At 39.2% G+C, this 19293-nt stretch overlaps 2 protein-coding genes across 7 annotated transcripts in view; one reads left to right on the top strand and one right to left on the bottom strand.

Moving 5' to 3' along the window:
* LOC132110833 (solute carrier family 4 member 11-like) overlaps window positions 1-12303 on the bottom strand; it is a 94458-nt gene extending 82155 nt beyond the window's left edge. For 2 of the 6 annotated variants that reach the window (XM_059517833.1, XM_059517835.1), the window contains exon 1: window positions 12075-12302. In XM_059517833.1, the coding sequence (XP_059373816.1) occupies window positions 12075-12135 (61 nt within the window). In that variant the 5' untranslated portion in view covers window positions 12136-12302. Of the gene's footprint in view, window positions 1-6650; window positions 6857-12074 lie in introns of those variants that run through there. The other 4 variants (XM_059517836.1, XM_059517837.1, XM_059517838.1 and 1 more) reach the window with 3 other exon arrangements.
* Window positions 12304-13920: 1617 nt separating this feature from the next.
* Window positions 13921-19231, top strand: LOC132110832 (kyphoscoliosis peptidase-like). The gene is made up of 7 exons (XM_059517832.1): window positions 13921-14109; window positions 14294-14892; window positions 15168-15282; window positions 15462-15579; window positions 15663-15854; window positions 16379-16569; window positions 17816-19231. Exons 1-7 carry the CDS (start codon window positions 14088-14090, stop codon window positions 19141-19143), a joined length of 2565 nt encoding a protein of 854 aa, XP_059373815.1. The 5' UTR covers window positions 13921-14087; the 3' UTR covers window positions 19144-19231.
* Window positions 19232-19293: the final 62 nt, after the last annotated feature.

Here is a 19293-nt window from a genome sequence, read left to right as displayed (position 1 = left end):
GAAACAGTGCAAGAGCGAGTGTGTTGTTGCGCGCGGCTGAGGTGGCTGTGTAGTTTGTCTGGTGTGAAAGCTGGAGTGTGTAGTAAAGCAGTCCTCCCTCTCTCTCTCTTACACACACACAGTTAAATGAGCTCATCACAGAGGTGCTAGGTCACACAAGACAGCCACTCAATCTCACTGCTGCCTTCAAGGCAGTAACTTTAATGTGATATTCTTCTTTGAAACTGAACCTTGTAATAAGTGCATCTAAATATGCATCTAGTTCATCAGAACAAAATCAACATTTGCAATCGCTATTCAAATGTACATTTTTAGATTCTTAAAGGGACAGTTAACCAAAAATAAACATTACTGGGCAGAGGCTGTCAAGCAACAACAAAAAAGGTGTGTATGTTGTATATATAACATATGTTGTATATTAGCAAATGCTTTTATCCAAAGTGAATTAAAAATAAGGACAATGGAAGCAATCAAAACCAACAAAAGAGCAATGACATGCAAGTGCTATGTTAGCTTAATTCAGTTCATGTAGCAAGTATTTTAAAATCATATAATAATAAAAAGAAATTAGAATAGAAGAGAATAAAAAATAATAGAGCAAGCGAGAGGCCATTTTTGCTTTTGTTAACTGTATAATAAATAAAAAGAAAACAATAGAATACAAAAAGATTATGTATCTAGTTAAAAGGTTTGGTTCTCGTGTGTCTCCTTATTGACATTAAACATGTCATGACTCATCTTGATGTGTCTTCTTTGGATGTATGGCATTGCACAGTGCTAACTCCAATTGTGCATTGACTCATTGATCACTTTATATTAGGTATCTTAACTACAATGTACTTACGTCAATTTATTTATTTATTTACATTTAATTTATTTTAAATTTACTTACTAAGTAAATTATGCATAGTTACAAGCAAATAACTTTACATAACCAAACCATAAACCTAACCCTACAGTAAGTACATGTTGTTATTTAACATTACTTATTAGTGCAGTTACATTGTAACAAGGACACTTCAAATAACCCAATGTGTAACCCAACGTACTTATTGTATTGATGTTGCATTGCAAAACCCTTTTGTTGCTACTGGGGAGGGATATGGTTAAGGTTAGGGACAGGTTGGGTGTGGTAAGGTTGGGTTAAGAGGTCAACAGTGAATAAAGTAAATAAAGTCATGACATGCAGGGTTTACATTTTTTTATATATATAAACACAATTAAAAAAATTACAAAATAAATGCATTTTATTAAATGATTAATTTAAATATTAGTACACATTAGTTGATTTTACAGTTTTTACTTTACAGTTATGTTACAGTTAAGTATTTTTTTTATTTTTATGAAAATATTAATTTAGTCAATATTTTGTCACGCCGCATCTATTCCTTTTGTTTATTAAAACAGCATTCAAAGTTCCAAATCACACAAATATGCACATATTTGTATGTATTAATTGAAACTTATCATATATATATACACACACACACACACACACATATATATATATATATATATATTTGTTAATCTCAAAGCTATTTTATGTCTTCAATGGACTTGGAATATATTGGATTAAGTCATATGGACTTCTTTACAAAAATCTTATAATGTCCTTTTTTCATTTCCTGAGTTCAGCAGCCCTTATTCCCATACATTATCAATGTATGAGGAGGATATTCCTCAAAACATCTTTCATATTCCATGGCATAGACTGTAAAAGAAAATCAAGAGGCTTGGAACAACGTGAAAGTGAATAAATGATTACAGAATTATTTGGGGGACTTTTCATCAAGAGAGGAATTAATTTATCACATAAATCTCACGGCGCATCTCAGCAAGTGTGCATAATGTCAAAAAAATAAATCTAGTAAATTGAGTTGAATGAATTGAGTGAGGCTGTTACATCCAGCCATATGGCACCACGCTCTGGCAGACCTAAAACATTAATCCCTGCCCTGACAAATGGACAATGTGCATTAAAAATTGGAGGTAAGAAACAAGGCACATGGCCTGTAATATAAAAGCACATCAAACATGTGAATGCATCTTTTACGTAAGCCATTACAGCTGTATCATGAGAGAATATACAAATGCAGAAAGCATGTGCTTTGGGTTTAGAAAGGCTGCTTAGGAATTTAGTCACTGTTATTTCACAGACCTTAGGTTTTTTAGATCTTTTAATCCAGCTATACCTGTACGAGTAGGGCCATGCTTTGACCCAGATATGACTTTGGCAATGTGAGAGATAAGGTTTGAGAGAAAGAAAGTCATCTCTTGCAGGTTGTGATGGTATTTTGGTTGTCTAGCAGTGTGTAGTGATGGTCCTTTAGTGTAGATACATCTCTAATAAACAGACAGACAGAAAGAAAGCCAGATTAAAGGTGCTCTCTGCTTCTTTTTGATGTCACTTACAGCCCTGATCTATGAGAGAGCGAGCAGGAAAGATAGAGAGTTAATATGCCCGCCGGCTTTTTGGCACTCGAGTCTCCGACTGCTTAGAGAGGGAATTCCTTCTGAAGACCAATAATGACACACATACATACACACATGCTGCTCTTTTGGGAATAAGGGAAGAGTGTGATAAGGCGAGGAGAAGGAGAGAGACACGGAGTTGTGTCTGCACGTGTATGAGGCTGCTTGACAGAATATTGCAGGAGAGAAAAATCCAAACAGTTGAGTATGCATTCTCTCCACAAATAAACTGTGGAAAGCGGCAAAGAAATATTAATACACATGCAGTTGTCGGAGTAATAGAGGAAAGAAAACTCAATGCTATAATTATTAAATGATAAAAAATTATGATTCTGCGTGCAAATGAGCATCAACGTATAAACACACATTAAAAAGATTTTAGAAAAGGTCAAGCTGAATTACTTTCTTCATGCAAGTTTGACATCGGCATACATGGATTTTCCTCTACTGGAAGAAGCTTTTGATTCTCGGCATAAAGTCTGGTCCGGTTTGGAGCCTATTCTGGCCAAGAAATCGACTAATTATGTTTTATGATTTGTTTTCACACAACGTTTAGGAGCAAATTTATTTTATAATTTGAAGATTTTGACATTTTATATTTTAACTGAAACATAATAACCCAGCTTAGAAAAAAACAAACCTGAATTACTTCAAACAAGGGCACAGCAGTGTTGATCTGTGAGAAGCAATGATCAAAACTATGTGTAGAAGTTTGCAGAAAATGCTGATTATTTCACATACATCATTAAAAAAGTCAGACATCTGTTTTGCTTATTGATAGTAATTTCATTGTGAAAAGACTGAACATCTTTATTCAGCGATCTCAGCCAGCTCTTGCATTTTCTTTTTTTTTGAGTGCAATATGCATCAGTGAACAGACTGTGGGCGGTCTGTTGGCATGCCATCTGAGGATCTTCTGATTGTAATAGAGAAGATACCATTCTGATGATAGATTTATTAAACACTTGACACAGAATAAGGTGTAACACAGTTCTAATGTTCTTCACATGTTCGGTTGAAATAACTGTTAATGGCAATTTGCAGGGAAATCCTGAAGCTGCAGCCATTTGCTTTCAAATGAATTTCATACAGCAGAAATGTTCTAGCATGCAGCTAGGCTGATGCGTCTGTCCCACCTCATTCTCTCTGTGTGATGGGAGCAATCACCAGGTGACCCTGATAGTGATCTGTGCATACTCTACACATCACATGGTGTTATATAGTCGAACGTGAGCCAGCAGCTCCCTCTCTGCCTCTCTTCGTCTCACTCTCTATAAGCCATAGGAGAAAATACGCAGATCTGCATGTGTGCAAAAACAAAACACATCAAACAGTAACAGAAAAGCCTAGGTAATATTATGATGATGGCATCAGATCTCGCTCTCTTTAGCCCATTTATTCCTGTAAAACATCCTCTTGGGCATTGGAAAGAGAAATGGAGAAGGAGATAGAGAGAGAGAGAGGTGGACGTCAAGATCTAGTGACCGCAGTGCTAACATGCTTCAACATGACAGCAGTCTTTAATCACACGCCACCAAGGGAATGCACAGCTTAAACATGTTTGCATGGACACTATTGTCCTGTACATCAAGGGAATACAGATTTTCCTTTCCTTCATATCTCGGCTGCTCTGGTTTCGTGAGCGCTCTGCTGGGGGATTCCTGCTAATTGCTTGCACATTCTCTTCTTCCTCTATTAAAGCCAGGCCACCATTCCCTCTTAAAATCTACAGTACCGCTGGCACAAGAGAAGAAGACCAAACCGGAGACAAAACCCAAGTGAGAGAGAACAGAAAAAGGATACAGCTATATAATACACGTAATGTGAATTCTGAACTAAAATAGAAAGACTGTTTAAAATTCGAAGGCCATGATGGTATCTAGTTTATGTCAAAGATGGTTTGTCAAACAGCCTGGCACAATGTCTGACTGTGTGCATCAGAATAGTGGTGTTTACATCTTTGTGTTTGTCTGCCTTATGTGGATCAGAAAAGTGGCATGTGTGCGAGGTTTCTCCCCTGGCGCACGGGCAGCATCACAATCAAAGGTTGGAATTCATCAACATTGGCATCCTCCGACATCTTGAAGCAATCTAAGATTTACTCCAGGGGTGGGCGGGGGACGCGTCTGTTTGCCTGAGCGTGGGTGTTTGTGTGCGTGTGGATACGAGAGGGGGTTCCTGACATTCTCTTACAGAAAGTGAGGACCGAGTGTTTGTAACTTTTCCCGTGAGCTATATTTAATCCATTACAGAGAAGCAGAGGCATGTCTATCTGGGATCAGGCTTTTAGCGGAAGAGATGCCCAATTAATTAGGTTCAAGCAAACAACACACAGCACTTGGCAAATCGCACACATATTTGGGCCTCTAAAAATATCACCATTACGGCCATGTCTGTAAATCAGAAGAGGGTCAAGCTCTCCATCATGTGAACGTCTGTGAAGGCTGTTTCTTTCGCGCCCACAGACGCCGCTCTTTGTATGAGAGAGGATGCCCATATGGCCGTTTTACAGCATACCATAAACAGAGGAGATAAACAGAGGAATGTGTGATTCTAATTTCCCTTTGCAGACTGTAATGTACAGTGGGTGGAAGACAAACGGGGAACAGAAAAGTCAGAGATGCCTAACTGCATTACCAATCTCTCTGGGACTCGGTGGATGACTGTACACGCACATACAGAGGAAAATAAAGGGACACACAGCCACGCAAAGTAAATCAGCCCTCCATAAAATTACATCTATTCATATCCCACCATCTGCAGTGCAGATATGACGTTCAATACCCAAACATGATGGGAAATTGTAAATTAAGGAATCTGGGGACAAAATGTCCACCTTTCATGTGAGTGTAATGAGAGGCGGGTGAGCAATCACAAAACTTGTTAGAGAGAAAGACAGTCTTAAAAAGACAGAGGACACTGCTAATTACAATAGTCCCATCATGAATTTTATTCTTTCATCCATCATTCATCTGCTCATCTGTTTAAAAAACTTCTATCCTGTTTCAGCAATTGCTCACCTATGTGAAATTGTGAATCGCAGAAAGTTCTCAGACGGCCACAACACGCGATGACCCGTGACCTGCAACAGTGACATTGAGATTCTGTGGAAATTATGGTATTGACAGAGTGCCACAATAATTATCCACAAGCCAAGACATGCACAAAGTAATTATCAATTACAACAGCCTGATAAATGCGCACTTGATGCTGTGTGTCACATACACATGGAGAAACACACATGCGAGGATAGAATATTGAGACATCAACTGATTTGAAGTTCAACCCTCTCAAGTGAAGGATGCAAATCACAGTCTCATTGTGTGTGTGTGTGTGTGTGTGTGTGTGTGTGTGTGTGTGTGTGTGTGTGTGTGTGTGTGCGGGTGTATTGGCGGGAAGATGAGCACAAGATTTAGTGTCTTCCCACTTCTATTACCTTCTGTGTTTACACTGAGGTTTCGAGTGAAGGGAAAGGACAGAAAGAGAGTGATGTAGGTGCACTTGTGCAGTACGACAGCGCATGTGTGTTGCATGCAGTATTAGACTGACTTCTCACAATGAGACTTGAAATGAGAATTGAACAGCAACATTGCGTACAAATAAGACCTACTCTCCCAGAAGACTACCAACTACACATACCCACTGTTCTCACACACGCATACTCGAGTACAGCCTGATCAGGCATATAGGTTTTGTTCCTAGTGCTGCCCTACAGGTACTTGATTTTGATCTGTGTTTGCATCAGTCTCTTTTCTCACGTCTCCCTCTCCCTCATGTGTATTTGTGTGTGCATGCTTTACTAATGTGTGTGTGGGTATCTCAAACTGTGTGATGCCATTTTTCTTTTTTCCTGTTTTACTCGTCTTAAGATTAACAGCGTAAAAGTGTTTACGACGCATTCCGGAGAACCAGCCCCAAAAAAGGCTGTCTGCATTCCAGCATAATGCACCCCAAAAAACACCAGCGGCAGTAGCAGCGCGTGAGAAAAACAATCCACAGACCTGCAGGTTTCAACAGAGAGAAAACTTACAACACCACACTAACACACATGCACCCTCTCCACTGTACATGTTTAGCACACACAGTCTCAAATTTCAGGGAACCCTCGGATGCTCAGTCGTGACAGCGCAGGAGCATGTGCATATGTGTGTATGTGTGAGAGTGCATGTGGATCTTACCGGATGGCACAAAATGAAGAACTTTGTTTGCTTCCATCATTCCCTTCTCAACCCATAATCATCCTGTAGTCCTGACACTAATGGGGGCAAGATCACCTCTGCTCCGGTCTCCTCTCTCTACCCTCCTCTCTTCACTTCTACCTCTCCTGCTCTCTCTCTCTCTCTCTCTCTCTCTCTCTGTATCTATCTTTCCTTCTCTCTCTCTCATTCCTCAGACATATTTAGTGAGTCAGATGTGCCCTGCCTCCGTTGAGGTGTGACTCTGGGTCCTAAAGCCTATGTTTCACTTTGCGTACTTGATGAATCGACACAACAAACTGACTGGAATTTAACATTACTTTCGTGTGAGAAAGAAATGAGTCTGCATCATAAAGTAGCCAGTAAAATGTGTATTCTGATAAAGGTTTTGCAATGTGCGACGTGTTGTGCCTGTAAGTTTACATACTGATGTCACTGCAATGTCCTTTGTTTCTTTCACAAGAAGGAATAATGTCATTTTTGCATCTAGTTAAATCATGGCATGATAGAAATACACACCCTGTTGTGAGGTGTGGTTCATCTGGATTATTTGACATTCTTATTTTTGGTGAAGACATGTTGGAACAATGTTTCAAAGAGATTTACTGCAAAGATGGCAGCAGAAATTGGGTATATTAGCTGAAACACATTTCAAGCTATACGGTTAAATAAATGCAAGAGGGTAAAGACCAATTATATTAGATGTAAAAAATAATTCAGTATGCCAATAGCACTATGGCATTATTTTAGTGAGTTTGATTTTAAATGGCAAATATTCTATCAATTTAAGCCAATGGAAGACTTAAAACAAATTGAAAACTTTAATTTGAAATTATAAAGATTACACACCAAAATATATTTTACACAAGGGAATAGTTCACCCAAAAGTGATTTTCACTTACTAACCAAACCTGTATGATTTTATTTATTCTGTGGAAAATAAAAGATATTTTCAGAAATGTGTTTTTATGACCACACAATATAAGCAAATGTTAACCAAAACTTTTTACCAACATTCTTCAAAATAGGGAAAAAAGACATGGTTTGGAACAACATGATGGAAAGTAAATGATGAAAAAATTTGTCGTTTTTGAGTGAACTATCCCTTAAAAGCTAAAATTATCTACAAAATGATCCACACATTTGAACAGAAGCTGAATAAATAGCAGAAAGAAGACAGTAGACAAAGAAGATGATCATGAAGAAAACAAAAACCAAGCCACAAAAGATGACAATATACAAGATGACGACAAATCATAAGTCCAACAAAAGAAGTAGAAAACAATGACGACAAAGATGTAAAGAAGATGTTGGAGCAGAAATACTAGCAGCAGTGGTAGAACATGATGACAAGGCAGTATAAGTAGTTGGAAAAAGATGACGATGAAGAAGAAGCAGAAGACAATGGTAAAGAAGAAGAACAGAATGTGTGAGTAATTTTTAGCAAGGGCATAAAGGCTTATCATTCCAAGTCTGTTTATTTTATTTCTCTGTCGGGGGGTGGGGGATCTGTTTTTTTATTTCAGCCCTCACAATAATTATAAAAAGTGTAGAACCCCTCTCTCGTCCCTCCACTGTGTTGCCATCAAAGGCTTGTTTGAGGATACACACCTACTGGCAGCATTTAAAAGAGTTTGTTGAGGTGTACATGTATTGTGATGCGCTGCTCTTTAAACTATTCTGTTATGGTCAGACCGAGTACCTCTCACAGTATGACATGCAAAGCATAGCCACCTATGTGTCCATGCATTCAGTGTAACAACACTACTGATATATCATACCTCACAATCATCATAGTCCAATTATTTTAAAAGAGACTTGGTGTATGTGGGAAGTAGAGGGTTAAATTCTGATGTGGGCAGAGGATGCTGTGGGTACACAGACTGAGGTCAATCCCTGACCTTGCTATTGTCCTTGAGTTCAGCGGAGTTGTCCAGAGGTGCCAGAAAAACACACATACTGCACCACAAAATATTTGGGCTAGATTAGGGACACAATGTGCATTAGAGCTTAGATTCTCTGCCCGAGCCCGAGCTCGACCCATTTCCCGCCACCGTCCTCGGGCTGGGTCAGGTCGGGCCCTTGATAAAGCACGTCACGTGTCATGCGCAGCGTCTCGTCCACTCGCAGTCTCGCATGCGTGACGCATCACACCTGCTGTGCGTGCTGTAGCCTACTATTCAGGAGATTAAGTGCAACATGGAGATTGAAGAAGCAAAGAAAAAAATTAAAACAGGAGAATTAACTTTGAGCAAGTTTGGAGGAAAATCGGAGGTATGGAAACATTTTAAACTAGTCGTGGGGAGTGACAACATATGTGTTGGCTTTGTCTCGTGCATTAAATGCGGCACGCATATATATATATATATATATATATATATATATATATATATATATATATATATATATATAAAAAAACTGCGCAGCTCCCCCGTAGCCTAAATGATCTAGCACAGCAGCACCTGCGGTAAAAAAAAAAAAAAAAAGAAAAAAAACATCTGGCACCGCCCCTGGTTATAACGGCCCACATATTAAAAATGGTCGAGTTTAAATCGGGCTCAGGCTCATAATTACAATGAACGTGTGGGGCCTGGCCGGGCTCGGACACTACGTGCTCGGGCTCAGGTAGGGTCGGGCTTGATTTGTTGGGCCCGATCTAAGCTCTAATGTGCATTGGCCAACAGAAAGAGATCTCTACAGCAAATCAAAGAGTGTTCTGAGTGACGCACTGCCCCCTAGTGCCCTGTGCGACTGTAAGAGATCTACACCAACCTTACACAACGACTTTGAGCCATCCCATAAGCACACACACACACACACACACATTTGATAAATACTTTGTGCTTTCAGTTGTGTGTCCTAGACCTCACTTCCTATCTGTGTTTGACTGTGATAGTCAGATCATAAGCTTCACAGGAAATGTTTTGTTGTATTTCTGGACAAACAATGGGTATTAGAGATTTATGGGTAGTGAATGCTGACTGTAACACTTTAAGCTACCAATCTGAACTACCTATTCACACCACAAATAAAAGTAATTGGTTTTCAGAGAAGTAAATCTAATAATTTATTCCCAAAACAGTTTTGGTTCATTCCAATTAGTAGCAAAATGAGACAAGACATCAAAAATATGTGATCAACTATATAGTGATCCAAAATTATACAGTTAATTAACTTGCATGTGGAAATAGAGGGTGGTTTTGCAGCACAGGTAGGACTCAACAATACAGAAACAGTTTCAACAACTGACACTATTTTTATGGCTTGCAAACATATACTGTATGTTTAGTTTCCTGTGGTGTACTCTAGATTTTTGTTAAAAATATGTTTATTTTGCTTTTTATCTTATTATCAAGCAGGCAGACACAGATGAGGCGAACCTTGATAGTCTTTTTCTTTCTTTCTTTCTTTCTTTCTTTCTTTCTTTCTTTCTTTCTTTCTTTCTTTGTGTGTGTGTGTGTGTGTGTGTATGTAAAACTTAACTACTTAATAAACACTAAAAAACTTTAATGAGTCCTGCTGTTTATGAAACAGATGAGTCCATACTATTTATGAAACAGAAGTAGTGACAATCTTTTTCTCCATATTGTGACACATCCAAGTGAAATGTATTATCGAAAAAGAAAAGTGTAAGGCGGGACATAGATCTATACTTCATTCGTTGATTGGATGAAGGCGGATCTAAATTTGAGTTTGAGGTTGATTTTCAGAAAGGGGTAGAGTTTAAGAGAACTAAATAATTGGTGAAAAATGGTTATTTTGTTATAAGCCGAATTGAGTTGAATGACTGAATACATTTAAGTTTCAAATTCTTTCTTTGGAACAAGCAATAAGGTGCAAACACACACACACACTCACTCAAGAACACAGAGTTGTATTGTACCTCCAGGAAGAGCCAACAGTCAAACTGAGTGAACAACAAAGGGTGGAGCTTCCTCCCCCTGGACCCTCACCTAATGTTCGAAACGTATCTGTGAGACTATGTGTGTCTGTGTGAGCGCATGTGCACGTGCTTGTGAGAGGGCATGCACGTGCATTCACATTGAGATTTGGGATGAAGAAAACAATTATTTTATATCATAATATCTTGAAATGCTAGAATGAAAAATGAAGCAATCTTTAATACAGTCTGTCATAAGATCTATTAAATTCACAACCTAAGAACGATACAACAATAAAGAGCGATACAAAAATTCAGAGTTACCTCACACTTGCAGTACTTCATCAGCTCCAAGGACAAGAGAAAATGTGGGAGAAACCATGTTATGTCTACACATCTATTAAGGGCACAACAGCTGTGGTGGATTCTGATCATTATGGGTGTGCAATGATGCTTTAAAAAGAGGCTTTTCTTAATGTTTTGTAGGTTAATAAACATCATATCCTCTTTGGTCAGACAGCCTGATAGCTTTTGACTTTGTGAGACTAACAGCTGAAAGACAGCAGAATAAAACGATGAATCTTTATCCAGCAGTCCCTCCTTCCCTCATTAACCTAGAAGTATGAGCCCAGGCAGCTTATGTGCAGCTCTATTGTGTAGCAAGCTATTGGGACACTCATCCTTTCTTTGTTGTGTCAGTCTTGATAGGAAAGAGAAAATACAGCTTAATCACGAAGGTAATTATGCTGATACAAAATCATTGTTCATACACATTTTTCATTTATCCACAATTATTTATGACTAAACTGTTCATCCAAAAAAATAAAATAAATAAGATCAGATAAGATAAGATCAGATTTCTGAGTTTTGCAGCGATATCTTTTTAAGGAAAGACCTTCTGCAATGCCTGTCCAAATAACTGCACATACAGCATATTAAGATATATATTAACATATTTTTATTATATTTAACATTATAATATAATTCATATATAACTATAAACAAACCCTATTCGATTGGGCAGTAGTTATCTCCTTTGAAGTCTATCTTTGGCCTTGTGCTTGTCTCAAATAACAGGACTAGATAATAGGACTGTGGCAGTGATAATGAAGTCTAGTGTTTGGATTTTTGGAAAATGCTAAATCCCTTTAATAAATTACCATTGTAACTATAAAACAATAACATAGTTATAATTATTGAGATTTTACAGCAATATAAATATGGATACAAACATATATATGTTCATTTGATATTAATTTACAAATGTACAACTGTTACAAATTGATGATTGCCATGGTAATGTTTGTTACGATTGTCTAGATGTGGTTCAAGAGTAGCATTGGAAAACAAACATTTGTTGCTTTTGTATATTCAAACACGCAAAGAGTGAGACATTCAGCAAGAATTCCAGGTTTACCACAATAACAAACATGAAAAATCTTACAAGTACTGTCATAAGCATATTTCCTTAAATGTTTCCTTAAAAAAGTTCCTCACCTTGTCCGTTTCGATACAAACATCCTTACCTTCAGCAAAGCGGTTGACAGTCACTCCCCTCATGTCTTCACAGTCTTTATCCGTCTTCATGTCTTTCAGTTTGGTACACCTTTTAATGTCTGAAATCACATCCAGGGGAAGCTTTTCTAATAGTTAGTTTATCTTTATATCCAGACTAACTAGTCAAGTTGTTCTCTTTTCTCTTGAGTGTGAAACACAGACTGGCATTATTAGCCGTGCGCGCGAGTGTTCCTCAGGTGTGCAATGGCAGTACGAGCGCAAGAAGGGCAGCACGCGAACAAAAGCTCCTGAATCTGGACCAATCACGCTCCAAGAAAACAGTGCGACTGGACGACACTGATGGACCGCCGATATCATTTCTGTGTGAATTTTAGAGGGAAAACCTGTTTCCCGTCCTATTTAAGACTATATTTTTAATTACATTAACAGCGGACTGATAACTGACATAAATTAAAACTAATACGCGGGAAAGGTTTCCCACAAGAGCGCGCGCAGAGAACGCCATACACGTTTCCTCTATGTGCGATTTGAAGAGCCCTGCAGCAGTAATTTATTTAAAAAAAAAAAAATTTTATCCTTTCTGTATAAATTCCGAGTGACTGTGAATTTAGGATTCTTTTTTCAGTTTAGTCTTGAGAACTTTAGGAGAGAACACTGTGTTACAGTACTCAGTACTACTGATCCTTGATCAAAGCACTGGACATTTGTCTCTCTTATCTGATTCACCCAGGTCAGTTCGTGGAGCCTCTGCTAATGAGCTGATGAGTTGAATCAGGCGTAGTACGTAGATAAGGGAGACATCCACTGTGAAGTGCAGGTCAATGATTGAGAACCACCGGTCTTTTATGTTCTGTCGACATAAGATATAGGTACACTCTTAAAAATAATAAATCCAAAAGTGGGTTTTCACAGCGATGCCTTAGAAGAAAACACATTTTCCTAGTGCAAAGAACATTTTAAGTTGTAAAAAACCATCATCTACCATAAAGAACCTTTTGTGAAATGGAAAGGTTGCATGGATGATAAAGGTTCTTTATGGAACCATAGAAGCCAAGAAAAACCTTTATTTTTAAGAGTCTTGGAGACAGAGCATGCCTCATAAATGTTTCTTATGTATATTGTTCAAGGCTACTTTTGGATCTTTTTTATTACCACATCTTGAGAAGGAGAAAGACCATCACCTCATGCCCTCATGTTATCTACAAGGCTGCATGTACATAGTTAAGTCTTCATGTTAACATGATACAAACCAGAAACAGGAAAACTTATGCAAGTTTTATTCCAAAACCTGGAGGGGAGAACTTCATAAATAAACACACAAATGTAGTCATTGCTATTCTGGCACACTGCCGATGGGTAATTGGTCTGGGGTAATTCAGCCTGCAAGAGGGGGTATGTAAGAAGACCCTTGAGGGCCCCCGACAGACTGTCTGACATGGAGCCCGAGCCAATGAGGATGTTTTCAGAGGAAGGGTCTCTATGTATGGAAATAAAAACTGCTTTGTTTTCCTGCATGGCGACAGTATCCACTGAAGTCAGCTACAATTTCCATATCAGTGATTTTATTTACAGAAGGACAAGTAATTTGGAGAACAGGGTTAACGAGTTCAGGACTGGCACTGAAGGAGATGATGATTATTGTGATTAATTATTGTTATGAATTTGGGTGTGCGCACCTCCCACTTTTTTATCCTAAGCAGACTAAACATTCAAACAAACTCTTTAATACTCTTAACAAGGTCAAGAAAAAACTTGTTTATGCATCTTTGTTAGCTAATAAATTTATCAGTTACCAGCCACAACCTTCTTCACCCTCCATGCCAACATCAAATGCCCTTCTTTCTCTCCACCTCTCTTGTATCTTTGAGCTCATTGGCTGTCATGATAAGTCCAAGTGTATTTTTAGCACACTATCCTTTCATAGGGGTGGACACAGAGAGAAAATAGATATATACAGACCCCTGCAATAGAAACCAAGACATAGTATATATCAGCTACCAACACTAGAAGTGACAGAAGGTATGAGTGTCACAATTGCAAAAGGTAAGATTTTCCATCTTATTGCATTTTAAATGTATTTTGGAGTGTTTTGAAAGTAAGAAGAGATTGAAGTTTGACGTATGAACTATGTCAGATGTTGGTTTCTGAGTTTAAAGTGATATAACAAGCAGGATGACATACATTTTAGTTCAGATGTTTCCTTTTCCTCTCATCTGCACTGATGAAGCTCAAATTGATCAACATCCAATCAAGTCAGAAAACAGCAACCGAGGCCGCCAACCAGAAGAAGTTGTCACAGATTCAAACAGTGACACGCATAAACAAAATTTTGATATGAAAGTTCAAAATGGCGTGTTGAAATACAAACTTCAGAATGTATCTGAAATCCAACAGACCAGCATGAAGGATGAGAACAGCACTAAAATCTGTTTGACTATTAAGAGCCAGCGAGGAGGTTCACCTTCACTGGAGAAAAATGACCAAAAGTCAGTAACCACTGTACAGATACAAGAAAATGTGGTTTCACATAAGGCATCATTGGAGAACTATGAAGCTAAGTTATGTGATGATCAACGGCCGAGTACAAAGCGCCAACTGTCCACTGAGAGTGCGGCGAAGTCAGTGAATGTAAGAAAGAGGAGTACTGTGAAAAAGAGCCAAGAAGAGATTGTGAAACTCTTCTCAGTTGCCAGCAGTGGAACGCAGTCTGGGAGACCTTATCTACCCGCAGTCTCCTCCTCTCAGAGGAATCCCAGAAAATTGCTGTTCTCCAGCACTGATATTTTCAGCAAAGTAGATACATTCTCAATCCAAAAAGGAAGAAAGGTAACAGACAACACACAAGTCTTTGTTTGTATGTTTTTATAAACCAGGTTTGTCCAATCATGGTCCTGGAGGATCAATGTTCTGCAGAGTTCGGCTCCTACTTGTCACAAAATACCTGCCAGGTAGATTCTAGTGATTCTGAAAACTTTGATAACCTTGGTTCGGGTGTGTTTAATTGGGATTGGAGCTAAATTCTGCAGGACAGTGGCCCCCCAAGAACAAGTTTGGACAGCCATGATATAAACAATAGATTTAGGCATGAACTTGTTTTTCAGTTGAAAGAGAAGGAAGTATTTGATGCTCTGAAGATTGCTCGTGCAGTCACTGAGGGGTACAGAAATGATGTGGAAAAACTCAGGGCCATATGGATCTGGCTGTGTCATAATATTGGTAATTGCACATGCAAAAATTGCATGCACAAGAAGTTTTTCCACTTCAGAATGATTTACTAGCTGTTTTTGAAGTGAAACATATTTCTACACAAATTATTTTAGTAAGTCAAAAGACTTTTAACTATTTTAGTAAGTGTACTTCCTATGGCACATTGTCTTATGTGTTTGTGTGCTTAGAGTATGATTTGGAGGGATACCTTGGTTTTTCTCAGAAGATTTGCTCTTCAGATGAGGTCATCAGGACAGGAAAGGGTGTATGTAGTGGATACTCTGCACTCTGTGTGGAGATGTGCAGGTAAACGGCCACAAGTATATATATATCTCATGCCAGATCTCATGCCAGTAGAATTTGGCTCTGAACTTTCTCTCTTTCTCCAGGGAGGTGGGCATTGAGTGTGTGGAGGTGAGCGGGTACAGCAAAGGCGTTGGATACCAGGCCGGGGACAGTTTAGCTGAGAAATGTTCCGATCATGAGTGGAATGCTGTGTTCGTGGGGGGTCAGTGGTGGCTGCTTGATGCTTGCTGGGGCGCTGGCACTGTGGATATGAGACTCAAAACATTTGTGAAGAGGTCAGGCTCCTCAGAGTGTCAGTTATTCATATCATACAGTACACACATATCATGAGTGGTTTTTACATACTACAACAAATACAATATACTTTGGCTGGGTTTCTGGGAGAAAATAATGCATTCATTTATCCATTGTAGAGAAATTGTTTTTGAATTGAATTGATTTTGATGTAATTGATGGTATATGCATCTGTTGAAGCCATCAGTTAGCATAATTTCATATTAGCCATTGAAGAATTACACTTATGGGATAATAGTTAATTCCCCTCATAAATTACATTAAGTAGACTACACAACCTTTTACATAAAGTACATATCTTTTTCTGATTTACAAATACTTTCTTCAAAAGCAAAGTTTGTTATGCGATTCATCTCAGTTCTGGTTGGTTTGGTTTAGCAGATATATGCAAATTTACAGTCTTCTGGGAAAAACTCATATTGCACTCTTTGGAAAATCCATACTGGCAATGAAATATTCAACACTAAATAGAAGGAAAATCAGTGGTGATGTCTGTCTGTTTCAGGTATGATGACTTTTATTTCCTGACTGAACCTAGTGAGTTCATAAACTCACATTTCCCTGATGACCAGACCTGGCAACTTCTTACCACTCCCATCTCCAAAGAAGAGTTTGAAACAAGACCTATGAAGACCTCAGCATTTTATAAGTTTGGATTGACCCTGACACAACCCAAACAGTACAAAACAATCACAGGTACATACACACACAAAACATACACTAGTGATATAACTGCACATATGCAAAATAGAATAATGCACAAACTCAAAAGGGAAGATTAGTGAAGCACACACAATGTCTGTCACACTTTAATGAGATAAGAGGCTGCTGCTGGCATCAGCTCATGGTGAGAAGCTCTAAAAAAAAACAGATTAGACCGTTTGCTGCAGAGATTAGACTGTCTCATGGGAAAAAAGTTATTTTAACTAAAACGTACTGAATCTGTCTATAGCATGCACTGCAGAATATGCAGGCAAGAGTATTAAGTTAGTGTAAACATTAGTGGAACCACAAAGAAAGCTTAACAAAGCCTCTGCTGGTAACCTTTGGGCAATAAATAACATACATGCACACTGAAGCTAAATGCAGTGTCACTCCTGGAAAACACAGGGTCTTGAGATGAGTTTTTAAAGTTGAACTTCTTTAAAACTGAACATTCATCCATGGGACACTGTGAACTTTAGCAAGACACCTAGCAAACACTTTGGTCTAATATGCCTACATTGAAAACCAATGAAAAGTATTGCAGTGCAATACAGAAACAACCCACTAGGGTTTCTGGGCTCCCAGAAATCGTGATCGCGTTCCAGGGAGGGGCAGTACAAATTGCTATCCTGTCCCATTAGGAAAAATCCTGATTGTGTCGGACCCCTTTTCTGTACTCATTTTTGGGCATCTGTCTGTGTAATCTGTCTGTGTTGACAGATGAAAAATAGTGAACACTGATTTAGCACCCTCCAAAACTGCTACAGAATTCTACTACACTCGAATGCATTCTGGTTGACTAAACAAAGAATCTGACAGCAGCCAATGGCTAAGTTTTATGTAATTTACCATTAATGGAGAGTCGTGTGTGGATGATTTTTATTGGTCAAAATATTAATTGATCAAGCATAATCGCTTTCACAGAGATCCACATAATATCCCAGGTCTATCATTAATGTCTTAAAGTGAGTAATATTGGCCACTTCAGTGTGAAATTCTAATAAGCATGCACATTTTTTGTTTACTTCCACCAGAAGCCAAAAAAATTAAATAAAAATAGGATTTTTATTACTATGTCAACTATTGTAATTTCAGGAGAGGTCCTCAAAGCATATATATAAAGATTTAACTTCCTTATTTACATATTGTTGTCACTGCTAGAATTGTCCAGTTTGAACATATAGGCAAAACATTACTGTAACATTTTGAAAAATTTGTCAAAATTTGTTTTCTGCAGACGACGGAGAAGCAATTGTGTCCGTGAGCTCCTCTAGACTGTTGACCTTTTCGTATGAGATGAGGCAGCGGGATCCCCAGACAGGAGCTCTAAAGCAGGAGGAGGTTGACAGCTCCTGCGGTCTCATGTCAGTGACTCGTCAAGGGATGAAGTTGCGATTACTGCCCCCAGAGCCTGGGGCGTATGAAGTGAAGCTGTTTGCCCGGCGAGAGGGTGAACCTGGGGCTCTGCTGTGGATTTGCTCTCTTGAACTGGAGTGCCCGAGCATCCAGAAGAGGCAGGCCCTGCCTAATAACCCCTACCTAAACTGGGGCCTAGCAGCAGGGGCATCAGCACTAGGTGTCAGGGGTTGTAGCGTCGAAGGAGAAGAGGCCATAGAGGTGGGTGAGGGTGGCGAGTGCAAGGTGATCTTACACACATCACGACCTCTGATGATGGTGTGCGAGCTCACGCACCATGAGCTTGACGCCACTGCAGCCAAGCGCTGCCTTGCGTCACAAATCACAGCAGAGCAGCTGGTGTGTAATGTCATGTGCCCTTACAAAGGATTTTACCGGCTGTCTATATTCGTGCAAGATTATGACACTGGAAGCGGGAATTTCCAAAATGCCGGGAACTACCTGCTGCACTGTCAAAACCAGGGATTGAACCCAAACGCATTGTATCCTCCAGACTTGGGCCTGTGGTGTGGTCCTGGGTTACGTAGTCAAGAAGCCGGAGTGTCCCATTTCAGCCACACAGGGGCGATAGTGAATGCACCCCAAGGCCGGTGCAACATTACCTTTCACTGTGCTTCACCAGACCTGCAAATACACGCGGCCCTCTGTGCTGAGCTGCATGAGCAGGCTCATTTTCCTCTGTCCCGATATGTACTCTTGACATTTACAGATACAAGTAAGGTAACCTTGAGTGTGCATGCACCCAGAGCAGGAGTCTATCGTCTTGGTATTTATGGACGCAAACCCCCTCAGCAGGACTACATGTCACTGTGTGACTTTATAATCAGGAGTGTGTGTGAAAAGCCTGGTGATCCGTTTCCATGTGTGTATTCAGCATGGAGAAGAGGGTGTGTGCTGCTGGAGCCCCGCACAGGTGTGCTGGCTCCCCAGAGTTCAGTGAGTTTTCGAGTGCGGGTACCAGGTGCGCAAAGAGTGTGTGTCGTGGGAGAGAAACGGACAGATCTGAAGATGAATAAGAGCAGAGTTTGGGAAGGTGATGCTGTCACTGGAAATGCCACACAACTCAAGCTCGCTGCTGTCACTAAAGAAAGCAATGACATGCATGTTCTCATGACCTTTGATGTCCTTAACCTGAAGAATGAACTGTGAACAGAACAGACTTTTGTCTAGAGGGCAAAAGGGCTACATTCACACTGCAGTTCAATGTTGTATACCAACACTGCAAAAAAAAAAAAAACTAACAATAAAAATAATTTATAGAAATATGAAAACATATTTAAAGCAAAATACATTTACATA

This window comes from Carassius carassius, chromosome 30, assembly GCF_963082965.1.
Source record: "Carassius carassius chromosome 30, fCarCar2.1, whole genome shotgun sequence".
Classification (NCBI taxonomy): domain Eukaryota; kingdom Metazoa; phylum Chordata; class Actinopteri; order Cypriniformes; family Cyprinidae; genus Carassius; species Carassius carassius.
This window is presented reverse-complemented; position numbering and strand designations above follow the sequence as displayed.